This window comes from Pectinophora gossypiella, chromosome Z (genome assembly GCF_024362695.1).
Source record: "Pectinophora gossypiella chromosome Z, ilPecGoss1.1, whole genome shotgun sequence".
Lineage (NCBI taxonomy): Eukaryota > Metazoa > Arthropoda > Insecta > Lepidoptera > Gelechiidae > Pectinophora > Pectinophora gossypiella.
This window is the reverse complement of record NC_065433.1, coordinates 23,831,217-23,849,337: the sequence shown is the minus strand read 5'-3', so window position 1 is coordinate 23,849,337 and position 18,121 is coordinate 23,831,217. Positions and strand designations below refer to the sequence as shown.

At 38.5% G+C, this 18,121-nt stretch overlaps 1 protein-coding gene across 1 annotated transcript in view; it reads left to right on the top strand.

Moving 5' to 3' along the window:
- LOC126380306 (uncharacterized) overlaps positions 1 to 16,033 on the top strand; it is a 28,464-nt gene extending 12,431 nt beyond the window's left edge. Inside the window, exons 2-6 of the mRNA XM_050029632.1 lie at positions 6,787 to 6,843; positions 9,755 to 9,821; positions 10,071 to 12,274; positions 12,456 to 12,497; positions 13,764 to 16,033. Coding sequence (XP_049885589.1) covers positions 6,830 to 6,843; positions 9,755 to 9,821; positions 10,071 to 12,274; positions 12,456 to 12,474 — 2,304 coding nt within the window. The 5' untranslated portion in view covers positions 6,787 to 6,829 and the 3' untranslated portion in view covers positions 12,475 to 12,497; positions 13,764 to 16,033. The remainder of the gene's footprint in view (positions 1 to 6,786; positions 6,844 to 9,754; positions 9,822 to 10,070; positions 12,275 to 12,455; positions 12,498 to 13,763) is intronic.
- The last annotated feature ends 2,088 nt before the right edge of the window (positions 16,034 to 18,121 follow it).

Below are 18,121 nucleotides of genomic sequence, written 5' to 3'. Positions count from 1 at the left end.
AGGTTGCTTTTTCATACAAATTCCATAGTAATTACGCGTTTTAACGTAACAATACCTCCATCGTGGAGAATACTCCATACCCCAATGAATTAAGTACCGATACCTCATCGAGCTTTCTGTTGGACCATTATGTGATAAATTGAACGTTATGATAATTGGCAAATACTAGGCTGTCATGGCGTTATACTCAAATCGCTTGTACGAATTGTATCGCGCCGTGAGGAGTCTCGCTAAGAAACATTGATACGGTGAAATATCTTGTTAATTTGCTGCGACAGACTGTTTGTTAAATCTTACATTTTCCCTGAGAAGTTCAATGAAACTGTAATTAATGCTCCTGCTCAGCTAGCTAACGTAAAATCGTAAAATCCTATTCCGTGTTTACGCATGGCATAAACGGAATAATGAGACAAAAATACAATATTATCAAGATTTCTGTTGCTAATGAAATTTGTGAAACCATCCAAAGGTTACCTAATTCATTTTCAATCGACATTGTGTAGCACAGGATGTTAGTGACATCGTAACAGATACTGAGGGGGATGATTCAGACCGTGATATTTCCTGTCGGAAAATTCATGAAAATATTAGTTGTTTTTAAATTATTTTCAATTCCATGCGACGGAAAATTCCACTTGATAACTACCCGGAGCCAGAGGAGGAGCTCGGTGGCGCAGCGGTAAACGCGCTCGGTCTGCGATTGTTGAAGTTAAGCAACTGTCGCAAAGGCCGGTCATAGGATGGGTGACCACAAAAAAAATAAGTTCATCTCGATATGTAGGGTGTTACTGACATCATAACGAAAACTGAGGGATGATTCAGACCATGATTCTGGATAGTTCATCACCATTCATCACCAGCCCATTAACGTCCCCACTGCTGGGGCACGGGCCTTCCATATGGATGGATAGGGAGATCGGGCCTTAAACTACCACGCGGGCCCAGTGCGGATTGGTGGCTATTAACGACTGCTAATGCAGCCGGGACCAACGGCTTAACGTGCCTTCCGAAGCACGGATCATCTTACTTTCGGACTATCAGGTGATCAACCTGTAATGTCCTAACCAAACTAGGGACCACAAAGTAATTTTTGTGATATGTCCCTACCAGGAATCGAACTCAGGACCTCCGGATCGTGAGCCCACTCACCCACTGGACCACGGAGGTCGTTAAACTGGACTGAAATGGTAACCATAAAGAAGAACCATAATAAAGACTATAGAGAACCGGAGAGGAAATATGTTTGGCCACCTGATACGACACGATTCGTTTATAAAAAACATCATAGAAGGAAAAATTTAAGGAAAGAGAGGAAGGGGTAGATCTAGGAGAACATTTATGAAACAAATAAAAGAGAAGGTGCAGGTCGTGTCGAATCAGGAGGTGAAGGTTTTGGCGGGAAGAAGAGGGGATGGCGATTACTCCACCGACATGAGTTCTTAAATAAAGAGAAAGACTGATCAACACAAAATTCCAATTTGAAGTTAAACTGGTATCAGTTTATTGATAAGGATCTTCGCGCAGTTTGAATATTCTGGCAAATACTGTATACATACATATCATAAATAGGCTATACATATGTCATACCGCCCGGCACATGGCGTCACTTATTCCATCGTGCTCCACCACGCTGCTCCACTGCGGGTTGATGGAGGTGTTATTACGGCTAGCAGCCGAAGGCTTAATTTACCTTCTAAAGCACGAAATCATCTTGAACATACAACTTATTGAGACTTTTTTATTGTTAGTGTGTTATTTCGTGTTTAGTTTTATATTTGTTACTGTGGTGTCCCTTTATAATAAACGGTTCTCTCTATGTGCTACCCAAACTAGGGATCTCAAAGTGATTTTTGTGATATGTTTTTCATTCACAAACTCGGTACGTCCGGACCGTAAGCTCAACACTCAACCACTAGGAGGCCAACATTATTGAAAACTACATTTGCATGACATGAAAAATTATAATAATAATCGCTTTTCAATTTCCATTTTAGTTTTCAAATGTCATCGTTAGTTTACAGTATAGTTAGTAGAAACACGAACAATGCAATTTTGATGGGGCTTGCCGTTTGTAAGGCGCGATTTAGGCTGGCTTCAGAGCGTGCGGCAGACTAGAGTAAAGAATCCGTATACTCGTAGAACGGTAACTTTCCGCCCCGCACCAATTCGTATCGGGCACCGACTTCACCCCCTCTGGATTTCACTATAGTCTAAGGAGTAAGAGGGAGCGCGCGCTAAACTCCCTGTCTAGAGATATTGAAAAACGTTTTGACTCTTCCTTTTCGATGCGAACGGCAAAGGACTGGAACTGTCTGCCGTCGTCTGTTTTTCCAACTCATTATAATCTGGGAGTCTTCAAGGCTAGAGTGAATAGGCATTTGATAGGTAAGCGTGATCAATCCTAGACCACTGCGTGTGAGATTGTGGTCAAACGCGAGCGTATTTTATAAAAAAAAATGGTTTTCAGTTTAATCTTTGGCATATTTACGTGGGTAGATTGATAAAAAGCTAAAAGAACCGTCGTCTATTCGCTCCCAGTTCACCATAGGAGGTCTGTACCTACATGTGTACATCCAGATCTTTACGTGTAACACTGTATTCTGTCAATCTCAAATATCCGCTGTGTGGGCAGTAACATGGATTGAATATAGGCGCTGTTATGAGCAGAGTATCAGTCGATTATTCGCCATGTCAGTACGGGCTACGGTGTCGGGTAACTAGAGACGTTTGATGGCTGATGTGAGTACCCGTTATTATTCACTAGATATACGATGCAACTGCCAGTAGCCATCTTGATACTGAATTTCAGTTTCAGAACACTCCTGACCTTTACCCGCCTATTACAAAACAAAGGCTAAAGAGATTGCATTATCCGATTATTTTATCTGTTTATACATATATGCAATAAATAATTATTGATTGGACTGACGATAGTAAGTACCAGGTTTAAAATATAGTCAGCGTCTCGAAAAGTAGTTCTCTGGTCGCGGCGCTAGTGTTACATATTCAGCATAGATTTATTAGAACTTGTCAATTAGTTTCTTTCTTGTTCTATCGTGTGGGTTGTGAGGTGAATTACAAATGTCATCAACCCTGGTGTCAGGGTTATTATTGAGCCGCCAAAGGCCTGTTGGCGGCAGGAGCTGACATGGCTCACGTAACGACTACTTACTTACATCAGTAAGTAGTAACCGGGACCAACAGCCTAACGTGCCTTCTGAAGCACGGATCATCTTACTTTTGGCCTGTAATGTCCTAACCAAACTAGGGATCAAAAAATGATTTTTGTGATATGTCCCCACCGGGATTTCAGCTCTTATCGCTATCGACCCGTTAGGGTCGATTAATTCTGTGACATAATATTATCGTGTCAGACGACGAGCCGAAATTCGCGCCCAATTGGTCGCTTAGGTCTGCAATCTATAATAAGTAACGGCAAAAAAAGAAACTAATTATTTCTTTCTTTTATTTAGAGGCTTAAAAGCCTTTGTGCCAAAGTTTGTGAAACTAGCCTTACAAGTAATAATGGCAAAATTGTTAACTTACAATTTTCAGTTTTCGTGTCTATAGCCGTCTTTTTGTTTGACTTTTGGTAATTTGCTTTGCGATCGCTTATATTGTAAGTTAGTATTTACGGAAACTTCTGAAACTGTACTTATTTTGTATCAGTTATATTGATTTGTTTAGTAGGTACTTTAGAATAATCTATACTTATAATAAATCTGTAGAGAGGTCAATTCTGTACATTAAATATATTTTCAAAATAACTATCAGGGGGGTGATTAGTGATCGATACTGATGCCAAAAATGCAATCAGTAAAATTTTTGTCTGTCTGTCTGTCTGTCTGTATGTTCCTTATAGAAACAAAAACTACTGGACGGATTTTAATGAAACTTGGTACAATTATTCTTCATACTCCTGGCAGGTTATAGTATACTTTTCATGACGCTACAATCAATAGGAGCAGAGTAATGAAGGGAAATTTTGGGAAAACGGGAGAAGTTACTCCATTTTTAAGCTTCCGTCGCGTGAGCAGCCTTAATGGTTAAAGTTACGTAGAAATCATGTATGACGGAACTATCTTAATATATAAAAGCAGAAACTGACTGACTGAATGACTGACATATCAACGCACAGCCTAAACGGCTAAACGTAGGCACTTGAAATTAGGAAGGGACGTAGCTTAGGTACCGTAGAGGTGCACTAAGAAAGGAATTCTCGAAATTCCCACGGGAACAGGAATTAGCGGGAAAACCATTTTGTATAAAAATTCTAAACCGCTTAAGTTAGACGCTCGAAATTTGGCATGCAGGTACCATAGTTAACTTAAAGCTTAGTTGCAACTGGATATTGCAAAATTCCCACGGAAACGGGAGTTAGCGGGAAAAAACATTTGTATGAGATAAAATGTAAACCGCGTAAGATAGATGTTTTCAATCTAGCATGCATGCTAGGAATAAAAGCATGCATGGATACCTTACTAAATATAAATTTTAGTTATGGCTGTATTTTGGGCAGATACCCGAGTGAGCAACCGGAACGCGGCAGACGCGTGAGGGCAGACGTCGTTGATGGTCGTGTCAAATATTGAATTTTGCGGGCAAACTTTTCACTATTCTTGGATGGTTCAAATCTTTCGTAGGTAGTTTTCTGTTGAATTTTCCAGGCGGACGTTTCACGGCGTATTTCTGTTGTAATTTTTAAATTTTGTTTAAATTTTCGAAACTGATCGTATTTTCCTAAAATATCAAACCAAATCATAAACTAATAATCTAGAAATTAATAACAATTCATTATTTAACTGAGCTACTTATACTGTAACCTCATTTAAAAATAATAAAATTAAGCATTTTTTAACCTTTCTCCCACACACACAAAGATCTTTCTTTTATAACACGCCACGCGGACGGAGTCGCGGGCAAAAGCTAGTATTGAATATAAACTCAATGGTCAATGGGATCGTAATAAAATTTCGAAATGAATAAAGAAAATAACTCTCATCAAAAAAACCGACACACTTCCGAATTTTTTATTCCAGGAAACACGAGTTTATTACATTTTAAAATTTGATTTTGGAACATTAAGTAATATTAAAAATTAAAAATCGTATTTGATACCCACTGTAAAATAAAATTGTATCTGTAATTCCTAGTACTGCATATAATATTTTTCTGATAATTCTCACGAATCAAGGGGTTTCGTTTTTTTTTATGACACACACACGCTCATACATAAAATCACGCCCCGAATCCCGAACAGGTTGGGTAGAACGACAAGTCATCAAACTGCAGCCACTGTTGATACGAAGTCCTAAGCAGTGGCGGCCCTAGGGCGTGGACTGGGCGCCGTTTTAGAAATGGTTGATCTAAAGGGGAGTAAATGGAATGGGGACACCTGCCCTGTGAATTAGACCTCTTAGCGGCCACATAAAACTCATACATTATTAAATGTATGTGTTTTATAGGTGGCCATAAACGACATTTTTTTTTGTGTTTAGAGGGGCGCCACTGAGGTCTCGCGCCACCGTATTTTGCCAGGGCCGCCGCATGGTGACAAAGGATCAGCCTATCGCCCATAACAGCTGTCCACCATGTCTGAGTGGATTTTACGACATCCCGGGAAATAAGCAGCTGAGCATGTTCTATGTTTTTTATTTGCTCCCAGTCCAGCATGGAAGCGATTGATGAGAAATGTATTTTTTTGTTAACTACGAAACTATTTTCTCCCACACACACACACACACTTACACACACACTTACACACACTTACACACACACACACACACACACACATACACACACATTACCCCATACCTAGAACTTTATTTTTGTTAATTTTAAATATTTATATTAAGTATGTTTCATTATTGTGTCTTTTGTTATAGTTATAATTTTTTATAGAGCTCTGTATTCTGTCCGTGTGTCCATTTTGTAAATCCTAACATACAAAATCGTAATCTGGCCCCTGTGATACAAGCTGAGCTTAGTGCAAGGGACCGCCGCATATCTAGAGTAATTGGTCATATTATTATAGTTTGTATTTTTATTAATGTAAAATTGTAAGTATATTGTTCAATAAAAAGAAAAAAAAAGATTATTATTATATTGGTTCGGAACTCTCTGTGCGTGAGAGTGAGAGTATTATGTGCAGTGATGAGCCATTCCGAATTTGAATATCCGAGTTGGATGTTCGTAAATTGGCGATATTGTAAAAACTCTTTAGTAGCAATGACGGCCTCCGTGGTCCAGTGGTTGAGCGTTGGGCTCACGATCCGGAGGTCCCGGGTTCGAATCCCGGTGGGGACATATCACAAAAATCACTTTGTGATCCCTAGTTTGGTTAGGACATTACAGGCTGATCACCTGATTGTCCAAAAAGTAAGATGATCCGTGTTTCGGAAGGCACGTTAAGCCGTTGGTCCCGGTTACTACTTACTGATGTAAGTAAGTAGTCGTTACATGAGCCATGTCAGGGGCCTTTGGCGGCTCAATAGTAACCCTGACACCAGGGTTGATGAGGTTGGTACTCCACCTCACAGCCCACACGATAGAAGAAGAAGAAGAAAAAGTAGCAAAGAGACTGGCTGCCTTATTTGAAATTAAGGCTACATACACGCTAATAAAGCTCTATTTACATTGTAAGAAATAAAATTGTACTTACCAATTTAACAATCAAAAAAAAAAAAACATAACTTTGCTCCTTTATACTGCCGGGTATATTCCCGGGAACGGCTTTCGCTGATTACGTGTGACTAGCCTTACTGAGGGTATGATCTCATTCCACAGTGCGCAGCCTCAGCGGCGAATGGACTACTGAACAACGAACATCATGGCTGAGAACGGGTATGCATGTTATTTTCATTTATTTATTTGTTTATGTGTACTTGTTTAGGTATGAGCTGTTTGAGCGCCTCTGGAGTCATTAGGTATCCTGCAAAGATGACACAGCGCTTGCTCATCAGGGGCTCACACCCTCCTAATATATGTAGGGGACTTCCAGCCTAATCTACACAACTTAGATTTAGAACTTTTAGCCCCAAATGGATCATATCATAAACTGCCTATATACGTCCCACTGCTGGGCACAGGCCTCCCCTCAATCAACCGGAGGGGGTATGGAGCATACTCCACCACGCTGCTCCACTGCGGGTTGGTGGAGCACCAAATGGATCATGTTGCTAAATTGTTTTATGGTGCTGGGTCATTCAATAACAGAAACTTTGTAAAAAAGGTTATTTATAAGATTAGTGATTATCTAGAAGATATGAATTCATCGGATTAGTTGTCTGAGAACTGATATTAGGCAACCAAATAATTAAACTGTATAACAGTGATTTTTTAAGGGCCCTGTGCCGAAGGTTTTCTTGCAGCGTCTTTTCCCCAGTTATACGTGTTGTGAGAAGCTGTAGTAGTTTAAGACGGATGAGACGATCGTTATGTAAAAAATGCCGATTCAAAGTGTAACTATGTTACCTACTAATTATTTTTGTGAGAGCACATGATCTATTTGGGGCTAAAAGTTATAAATCTAAGTTGTGTAGATTAGGCTGAAAGTCCCCTACATATATTAGGAGGGTGTGAGCTCCTGATTAGCAAGCGCTGTGTCATCTTTGCAGGATACCTAATGACTCCAGAGGCGCTCAAACAGCTCATCCCTAAACAAGTACACATAAACAGTCTATATACGTCCCACTGCTGGGCACAGACCTCTGCTCAATCAACCGGAGGGGGTATGGAGCATACTCCACCACGCGGCTCCAGTGCGGGTTGGTGGAGGTATTTTTACGGCTAATAGCCGGGACCAACGGCTTAACGTGCCCTCCGAAGCACGGAATCATCTTACTTTTTCGGATAATCAGGTGATTCAAGCCTGCAAAGTCCTTACCAAAGGACAGTCTCACAAAGTGATTTCGACAATGTCCCCTTTGGGAATCGAACCCGGACCTCCAGATCGTGAGCCTAACGTTCTAACCACTAGACCACGGAGACTGTTGGCCCTAAACAAGTACTACAGTATATAGATAGGGTATGGCTTAGAGGTGAACTGTAGCATAAGGCGGTGATTACAGGTTAAGGTTGCCTGGCAGAAATTGCTGTTTAGCAATAAGGCCGCCTATTGTGCTTATGTTTTATTCGTATGTTTATGTCCTTTGTATATGTTGTTGTGCAATAAAGTATTATTGATTGATTTTATTGATTGATTACAATAGATCTAGGTCGCAGTAATACAGGGCTTGAAATAAGATCTGCATAGTCCCCAGCTTAAAAAAAAGTACTCCCCTTTCTCACTAAAAGAGTTTCCTTCACAAGTGCTTTAAATAAACATTGAAACATATATTTTCTTCTTCAAAACAGTTCAAGTCCCTTTCAAGGATCTAGGATTTGTTTATGATTAGAACAGTGTATTTACCTCTTTGTGCTCGTTCCATTCTACAAGAATTTAAAAAATATATCTTTTATTTAATTTTTTTGGTTAGAATGAAGACGAGTCAAGAGAAGACAAGTCTTTTAAATCTGAGTTTCTTTATAAAATAAACTACGGTACTCAGTTATCTTAGTAACCCTTGTATCCTTGAAAGAATTGAGTTGTGTCGTCTGCGATGGGTCGCGTGTCACACCGGTTCATCGGTATCCTTCTTAGGACTTTGGCTTCGAAAGTGATTGCAAGTTTTCTTCTGATTACCCACTTCTGGCTCTGCCCTCCCTCGGGTTTACGGGTGTGACCTGGCTTGTTCCTCAAACGTGTGGGTACCGGACTTGCGCCAATGAGTTTTGAATTTATCTCAAGTGCAGTTGTCACTGCCCTATTTTTCCCTAAAAAGGTAGCATGGAGGAAAATGCTACACCGACAAGAGCGTCGCTCTTAAATTGATGATGATGCATTTGTCACTAACACAGTTGGCTCGACCATTCGATCGCCCGTTTCGATTCGTGGCGATACGACTCACCACCAATCACGTCAGACTAATAGAAAGCTCGGTGATGTGTGGGTACTTAGTTCCCACGATATACTAATAATACCACCACGATACAATCTTTGTATCCTGGTACTGGTTGCCTGGAAGAAATCGCTCTAGCAATATCTTGTGCAAATTGTACTGCATTCGTGTGTTATGATTGTTGAAATTTAGTTCTGTGCAATAAAGTATTATGATTTGATATACCTCTGACTACCCCAATTGGGATATAGTCGTAAACTTATGTTTTAAAAAGAGAATTTATTTCTAAAATGTTCGTGTAAGATGTGTGTGTGTGTTTGTGTGCTCATGCGCAGCCGAACCCGAATATTTGTGGAATGTCGGTGAAGTCTCAAGGTTGACGGCAAGGTTCTACTCTGATTGTAAACCCGCGTGCACACAAACGTCTAACATTGCGACATATTTACGACATGGCCGGGATGATCATCGCCTTATAAGCCTTTCTAGTATGTATATACATCTTTTAGTATAGCCGGAAATTCAAAGGTTACATCAGTATAAGACACTTATCATTGTTTTTAAAAACTTACCTGTACGGTACTTGGGCTTTAGCCACAACTTTTTCATTATAATGATTTGCCTTGGATGACTCCGACTCGACTCGACGCTTCATTTCATCGGTATTACAGAAAATAGGGCAATAGGCAGTACTGACAGACGAGGATGACGTAACCAGATACGTCATAAGCCAGAGGTGGCGTTGTCAGGGCTTGAGTAAAAGTGGCGAGTACATGTGTCCCTGTGTAAAAATAACGCGAATATTGGCTGTATTCCAGGTACGGAGCAGGACCGGCCGCCGGTCACATAGGCAGAATACCTAACTTCGGGAAAACTCAAGTCAATGTGAGTAATACGCGTTTTATAATGGGTCTCATTACGAGAGATATTTACCCGTCTATCTGATTAGGTATCCAATGAATTCATGTTAAAGAATCTACGTTACAGAAAATTGCTTTAAAAAACAATTCTTTTGAAGTGTAGGTACATGTAAATAAACACTCGCCAACCTGTCAATTACACGGCGTTTAAAGAAAATTCGCAGAAAAATATTTTTAGCTATTTCCTATTTAAAACGCGCGTTCTCGTTTTCAGCCAATGGGCAGCGTCGAGCCACCAGCGTGCATCCAAAATGCCATGATGACGAAGGACAAGAAACCGTTCACGTACACCCCGGGAGGGCTGGATCTCTCACAGATCCGCACGCCCAGCATGGCACGAAGGATGGCTCGACAACGGTCACTCGAGGAACAGGAACAAGCATACGGGCAACAACCCCATCAGAGTGGCAACTACCACCCACAAGGCGGCCCTCAAGGAGGTCCAGGAGGCCCCGCACCGCCCCCACCCCCACCACCTAAAGTCCCGGCTCCTCCCCCACCACCTCCACTAATCATCAACAATGCTCCAAATTCAAATACCCCGAAACCTCCAGCGTTAGGCGAACGGCCGGAAATCGTCATTCCCGAAGACCCTATCAGAATGTTGAGGAAAACCAATAGCCCTTACCACTGGGAGGCCGAACAAGCTGAAATGCATCGAATGGGAGCAGTTCCGAAATTCCAAGAGAAAGTACCGAGTCCGTTAACTGTTAAGATGCCTCCGTCTTCATTTTCACAGCAGCCTCCGCAGAGCTATACCACTCAGGGGCAAAATTTCCAACGTCCTAACTATGGATATGGCAACCAGAATCAACCTGAGAGTCCAGTACATAGACCTGAGGCTCAATACGCCAATCAGAATACCCCTTCACCAAATGTTAACGGTTCGCCAATAACACGGGAACAGTTGCAGAGGCAGGACTCACAGTTTAACAAGAGCCCTCAACCGTTTGCTGGACAGTCTCCTGTTAGCAATGGTTCTCCCTATTCACCGTCGCCTAACAACAACTGGAGGCAGCCTGACAGGAGAGATTCACCCGCCAATAATGTAGGTAGTCCGCAGTCACCGCAATCGAATAGAAACCAGTTTTCACCAAATGTGCAGCAGCAGCAGTATTCGCCAAATAATCAGATTCAAAGTCCTCCAGCTAACTCGGGCCCTGTATACCATACTTTACCAAGAACAGCGCCTAGAATGCAAGATAACTACTCGAATAATGTACAAAATAATAATGCTATTTACAACAATACTAAGGAAACAGCTCAAGGTCCGACGAAGGATCCTTCTGATGCATACCCGTGGAGGTCAAATACTTTAAATCGTCCTCGTGAACCTGAAAATTTGCAAAATATTTATCATAACAGTCCAAATTCTAATCAACAACCAAAATATACTCCTCCGTGGGCACACAACGAATCCAAAAATAATCAAATTGGAAATCAACAACAAAATAACCAACAACAGCAACAATATCAACAGCAGCCACAGTATCAACAGCAGCCACAGTATCAACAGCGACCACAGTATCAACAGCCACCACAATATCAACAGCAACCACAACTTCAACAGCAACCACAGTATCAACAACAACAACAACAAAAAACACCCTCTTGGGCTAATCAAGAGAATAACAGAGCACAAGACAACTACAGTCCACAATGGCGGGCACAACAGAATGCCGCGCCCACGTCTCCTCCTATGAGACAAAACCAGCCTCAAGAACAGCCGCGCTACCAGTCTTCGATGTCAATCCCCGTCACTCCGAGAAAACAAAACACGCAGCCCGAAAATAATAACAACGCTCCCCAAAAAGAAGCCGTGTATGTTACACAAGAACCAGTATATTATTGTCCTGACAGTCCTAAAGCGATGCCACCGTGGGTAAAGGAGAAGACTAAAACTCCTCCCCCTACTTGGTGTCAAAAGCCCTTGGAAGGAAGAAAGAGTGCGCCGAGAGAACTGGTCACTCCTCCCAGGGACACAGAGCCAGAGTGGGTGAGGAAGAGTAATGAAATGCAGAGGGGTGTACGTGAGGTGATCAGTCCTCCGAAATACCAGCAGCCGGTGCAGCCGACGTGGTCCACGCGACCGTCTGACAATCGCAAGAGTTTGCCGAGGGATAATGCGCCTGGTTCGGATGACAGAAGGGACCAAGGGCAGCAAGGGCCGCCACCTTTAAGGATTGTAATAAACATGCAACAGCCAGGCCCACATACCCAAGCGCCATATTCGCAGCCGACCCAGCGCATTATGAGGGTGCTATCGCCACAACTTGTGAGACTAGATGATGGCCAGCAACAAAATGATCTGCCGACTTTGAACAGGAGTTTCCAGAATAACCAAGACAGTCAAGGGCCCAAGGAGAGAATAATTCCGATACAGATTGAAGGCGGTGGTGGCAGCGGGGCAAATAAGAGGTAATTTATGTTTTATTATTAATAAAATTCATGTATTTTTGGAAAAGTTTTGATATATATAAACTTTGTGTCGTCCTTAATGAATACGATGAGAGTATTCATCCACACAAACACATTCACAGGAAAATGAAGTCCTAAAAGTTTTGGTGTAGTATTTCAAAATTGTGTATCCTCGTTTCAGCTTCGGTGGGCGGTACTAAGGGAGCTGTTTGCACTGATCAAAGTAAACAACATTTTTATTGCACTGCTTCGTTGGCGATGAGTCAGTGTTACGCTTGCTTTAAATTTAGCATCACTTCGCTTCACTGGCACGCGCTAATTTTGTTTACTTCACTAATCGAATCACTTTTCGCTTTTTTTAAAATTGGTAGAACGTTGATTCGTTGGTCACGATTGGAATGTGATTGGAATCCATTGCATTGCGAAGTTTTCACTCATCTATTTATTCGACGTGTCCGCAAAATCGGTTTTCCGTGTGATGTTTAGGTACTGCTATTGCGAAAACCTGTCCTTAAATTATTCAACATAATATTTTTTCTTTACTTCGAGAAATATGTGTTGTTGTTACTTTTGCGACATTATGTTTATTTTGGGATGAAGAAGGCAAAGTAGGTCAGTTGAAAATAAAAAGATCAGAGCTGTAACAGTGCGATTAAAATTTAAAGCAAATGCGAATTAAAACCGAATACCTACGCAGATTATTGCAAACGCGATTGCAAAATGTTTTGTAGCGTAAGTATATTCCACCGTAATAACCAAGATCGCTTTCCGTTTATGATTTAAATAAGTAGAATAGAATATTTTAAAACTGCGCCTCAAAATATTTCGTTTCGCGGTATATTTCTAACTGTGTAATTTTAGCTTTAAGTCGTACCAAAACCAGAGTTGTGAGAAAGCTTATGAGTTATGACCTTTTAGGCTTATCTTTTCGAAGAAAAATAGGAAATCTTTTTATAGGACCTTAATAATAAGAAGTCTAAAGCTGGATATGCACTTTGCACCCGCGGCACGGGTTTTGCACCGCAAGCGGCACGATTTATAATATCTATGGCTTCGACTGTAGATGTCATTCGCTGCGGTCAAAATACTCGATATAACTCGCGCCGCGCGGTATCCGTGCCGCCTGTGTCTTTGATTGTTTCTTTCAAAAGGTCAAGTTTTTTCTATTTTTATCTATTTAAAAAAGCACACACTTGGTTAAATTTTTTGCCAAATATAATTAATCATTAGGTACATTTGACCTTTTGCATGGAAAATCTTTTCTGTCCTTCTAAATGGATACTTGATTATAATTATGTGCATAGAAAACCAAAAGCCTAATAGACACAGTGTGTTTTTATCGGGTTTATACCCAAGGGTAGTCTACAAATTGGATGACTGGTGATAGCAAAAAATTAGTCATTATAGAATGCATGAAATCTAGTGGCTTTTTACTAATGATAGAGTTTGATATCGATGCTTTTACTGACTGTTGTTTGGAAAATTGCAGAGTGTACTATCATAAGTTCACGCAAGAGGGCCCGCCACGACAGTCGAAGGCTTTCAAGGTACTGCAGATCATCACAGGGACACAGGACCTCGATATACAGGGCATGGAAGAAAAACACGGTTTCACTGATTTATAACTGAATATATTTAATCTACAATAAAATATTTGTATATTAACGTTATGAACTATCGCATATAAATCTTTGCAATATTTTTTATTTGTTTATTTTATATACGCCAAAAATAGGTTGAACAAATCACAAATTTTTGGTAGAATTAATACTTGAGTATTAGTCTGCTAATTATTGAATTAGTAAAAAGATGCATAACTCAATGTATGAACTTACCTGTATATTTTTATCGTTTTATAGGTTTTATTATTTTTATCAATTTTAGCTACAACAATAAATTCTCTTGTGTAAACCACAAGAATTGTTATTGAGATTAATTATTTTTGTAAGTATCATATATTTTCATTTATGTCGTAAAATATACAGACAATGAAATAAAAATGTTTATGTAATTACAATGTATTTATTTTCTAGTAAATCATCGGTCTTATGGTGCAAATTTATTAAAACTTTCGATATATTGCTAAAAGTCGTATAAATATCATACTAATAATATTATAATTTAGGATTCGAAAGTTAAAAACATCTGAATATAGGTTGTTGCGTCAAATAATACTTTTTATTTTAGTTTACTTTTAACAATTAGATACTTAATATTATTAAATATTTAAATGTAATATTAATGAACGAATAGTTATATGCGATATTTAATATAATATAATTGTAATGAAACGAATGGTATAGATAGCAAAATTCGAGTATAAAACGCTTTATTTTGTGATTTTTACTAATGCTCATATTTATATACAATACACAGCTAGCTTACCAAAGAATAGTTTAAAAAAATAAGTGTTAATAACCGTAATTAATTACTCTATTTGTTTAGTTTTAGTATAAGCATATTTAGAGTTAAGATACCAGTTAGTTATATTTTCAAAGTTACCAATTTGACTTAGAAGTTATCGAAGTTCGTTCTTTAGGTACCCGCCATCTTCGTGCAGACCTCCATACTTTCGTCATCAAACGATTTATTCTCATGTTTTTAATGATATTTATAATAAGTACTTTAAATAGTACCATTCACAATTATATATATTTTCATTACATTTTTCTTTTTTTCTCTTATTTTATTATTATTTTAAGGAAATAATATTGTCTTATGCGACAAATAATTATTTACTTATTCAAAATATGTTGTCTACGTAATGCCTATTTAACTATTGTTATTGTATTTACAGATTTTCCCATTTTATACTTATTTTGTTGTCCTTACTAACAAAGTAACCGTTTATTCCTGTGTTGTATTTAAGTATGTATTTTTCTCCACCAGTAAAGGAAACTGACACTTTTAATAATATACGTAATTCTCTATCAAAACTTAGTGGTTTAGACACCGAAAGCTAACGGTATTAACCGTGTTTATGCTCATATTTATATATTTTTATGACACTAGCTGAAAAAAAATATATATAAAAAATAAATGTCGATAAGTATATAGACACCGAATATTTGTTATTATTTAGTTAATATTAAATAACATTAAAATATTGCTATGATAAACATAGCTCAATTGTTTTCTTTTGGTTAGGTGCTCATAATGTGCACGAAATATTAATAAAAATATACCGCTCGCTACTTTACCGTTTTATGAGAGAGTTATTTTTCTTTAAATATATTACTTGTGTATGTATTTTATTTACCCATGGTTGGAGATAACATGTAGAAAAGAGTTCGAAATCCCCAAAATTAACACAATTGATATTCGTGATTGTCTTAAAGCATTTCCCGTGTTCCAAAACCCGTTTTTTATAACCGTAATTAACAAAATTAATTTTATTTTAATTAATATAGTTTGCTTTGTATATGACATAGTTGGCCTCGAAAAATATTATTCCGTCAGATATAATTGATTTAGGTACTTTATTTACATAAAAAAATGGAAAGTGTACTTGGTAAATAATAAAAAATAATTATATTAAAAATGTCATATACAAAGTAAACAATAATTCGAAAGCAGACAAGGGGTGTGGCAATCTAGTCAGTGTGATCAATTATAAGAATATATAAGTATTAAAAATTATATTTTAATATAATAAATGCGTTATTCTATTATAGATTTTATATTTTGCTTAATTTAATTATAACTGTAAATGTAAGTCGAATTAATTTTGTAATAAAATACATTATTGGAAAAACTGAATTGATGTTTTATTTAGTGCGTTTTCGGGAATAAGTTTAAGTATAATTAGTTTAGTGAGAGGGGCTCACTAGGTATACAATTGTAGAAAGGGTACATCACCAGTAGAGCACCAGTATGCGCTATGTGATAATATTTTGTCATGGTAATTTTTTCTAATAATGTCGTTTTGTCGATTGGTGCTAATATGTGTAACCCAAATAAGTGATGTCGTTCTGTCAAAATACGAACAAAATCACGTGTCACGCATGTTAGGGAAAAAACAAAATTATCGATTTCGGCAAAATTTATTGAATCGATCGATAATTTTATCATGTTGCGCGTGTCAGTCCTGCAGGTTACGCAATCAATTTGTTGCCGGCATTGAGTAATTTCCCACTTGTAGCTTTATGCCGTCCTAGCATACAGCAATACGGACCTCCGCGAACTTGTCCCAGTGACATAAAATAGGATCTTTAGTGTAGGTGCAGCTTTACAGTTTATTATCTGTTGCGCGCGAGTTTATCCACGTGGACGTCACATCGTTAAACGATTCAAGAAAAAATAATTATGTCTTTCGTGTTTTTCATATATTATATTTAATCAAATAAAATATATTTTTAATAGCGTTAAAATATTTTTTTAAATAGTAATTGCACACATTTTATTGCTTTGAACTGTTAATAAATGATACCCTTTGTCGCGTGTGCGAATATTTAATGCTAATTATAATTAATGACTGCTCAGCATGTCAGTTAATGAGTAATCAAGTCCCGCGAATGACAGGTCAAAGGGGTTTGGCTGAATAAATTAGTAAGTGTATACTTACTTACGGGTACAAATGTATATAGTCTGTGTTTTAAACACATAGGGGCGTAGAGATGTGATTTTGTGACTTATTGCAGATTTGCCGCAGATGGCTTTAACTACTTGGCCGGACATATGGGGAGCGCTGAAGGCTCTCACCCGGTACAACGTTTAAGGCAACAGGCCTGAGGGTGCCCAGATGCGCACCTCGGTTCAGGGCGTAGTTTGAGAGGAAGAATATTTGAAAGAATTAATCGACCCTAGCGGGTCGATAACGATAAGCGCTGATTGAGGGAAATCGTCGACCATGCCGGCGGGGTCGGTATCGGGGTTCTGAAGTGTTTGGTGATTTTCTTTATAAAACCTCGATTTCTTTAAAATATAACATACTTACTTTATTATGAACATAAGTAATTTCATAAAGAAATTGGATAAAAATTTACTCTTAATTTTTATTTATTGCAAGGAATTGATAAAAAAATCACGTGATTTTTCATAAAGGCGCTTACAAACGTGATTTCCGCCACTCTAGCATCTTTGGATTCAGTTCCTGTGTTTGACGGGTACACTGTAGCTTATCTGTTTCAATCTGGAATACATAGGTATGGTTTGCTTTACCTTCATTGCAGTCTATACATAGAATTTATAACATATATAATAATTTATAGCTAGTAATGGTAGCAAATACGGCGCACTGATTAATTTATCCCTGGCCGCACTACGTTAGCTGAATGCAACGTTAACCAGAGGTTTAACCATGTCGTAGATATAGGCCCCATTCAGGCTTGAACTGCCAAACGCCTACCAGAGGGTTCTTAGCAAACACGCATATGAGATGTCTAATGAAATTGCTAAATTATACCACTAGGCGCTTTATAATTTTGTTGACTGTTTTCATAGGTAAGGAGTTGAAATAGAGGGGGGAAAGATATTAACAATTGGCTAGATAGAATTTCGGATCAGACAGATAGCCGAGAAGAAAGAAATTACTAGTTATCCTCCAAATAACTATTGCACAAAATTATTTGTATTTGTAAGAACATAAAGTGTAATGAATGGGGATTTGGTTGTTTATGGCATGGAATTAGAATGGTTAATGAATGGGACGGAAGGAAGATTTTTGTTAAAAATAAAAAGTGTTGTCTATGATTATTGGGGTCGGAGTTATTTGTAAAAAAGGAGAAAATAAAAGGAGGGAAGATAAATAAAATATCCCACATACATATTTAAAAAGATCGTTGAAACTGACAGTCGCTTCCAGAATCATATCTCGTTGATTATACAAATTGCAGGTTTAGCTGCCAA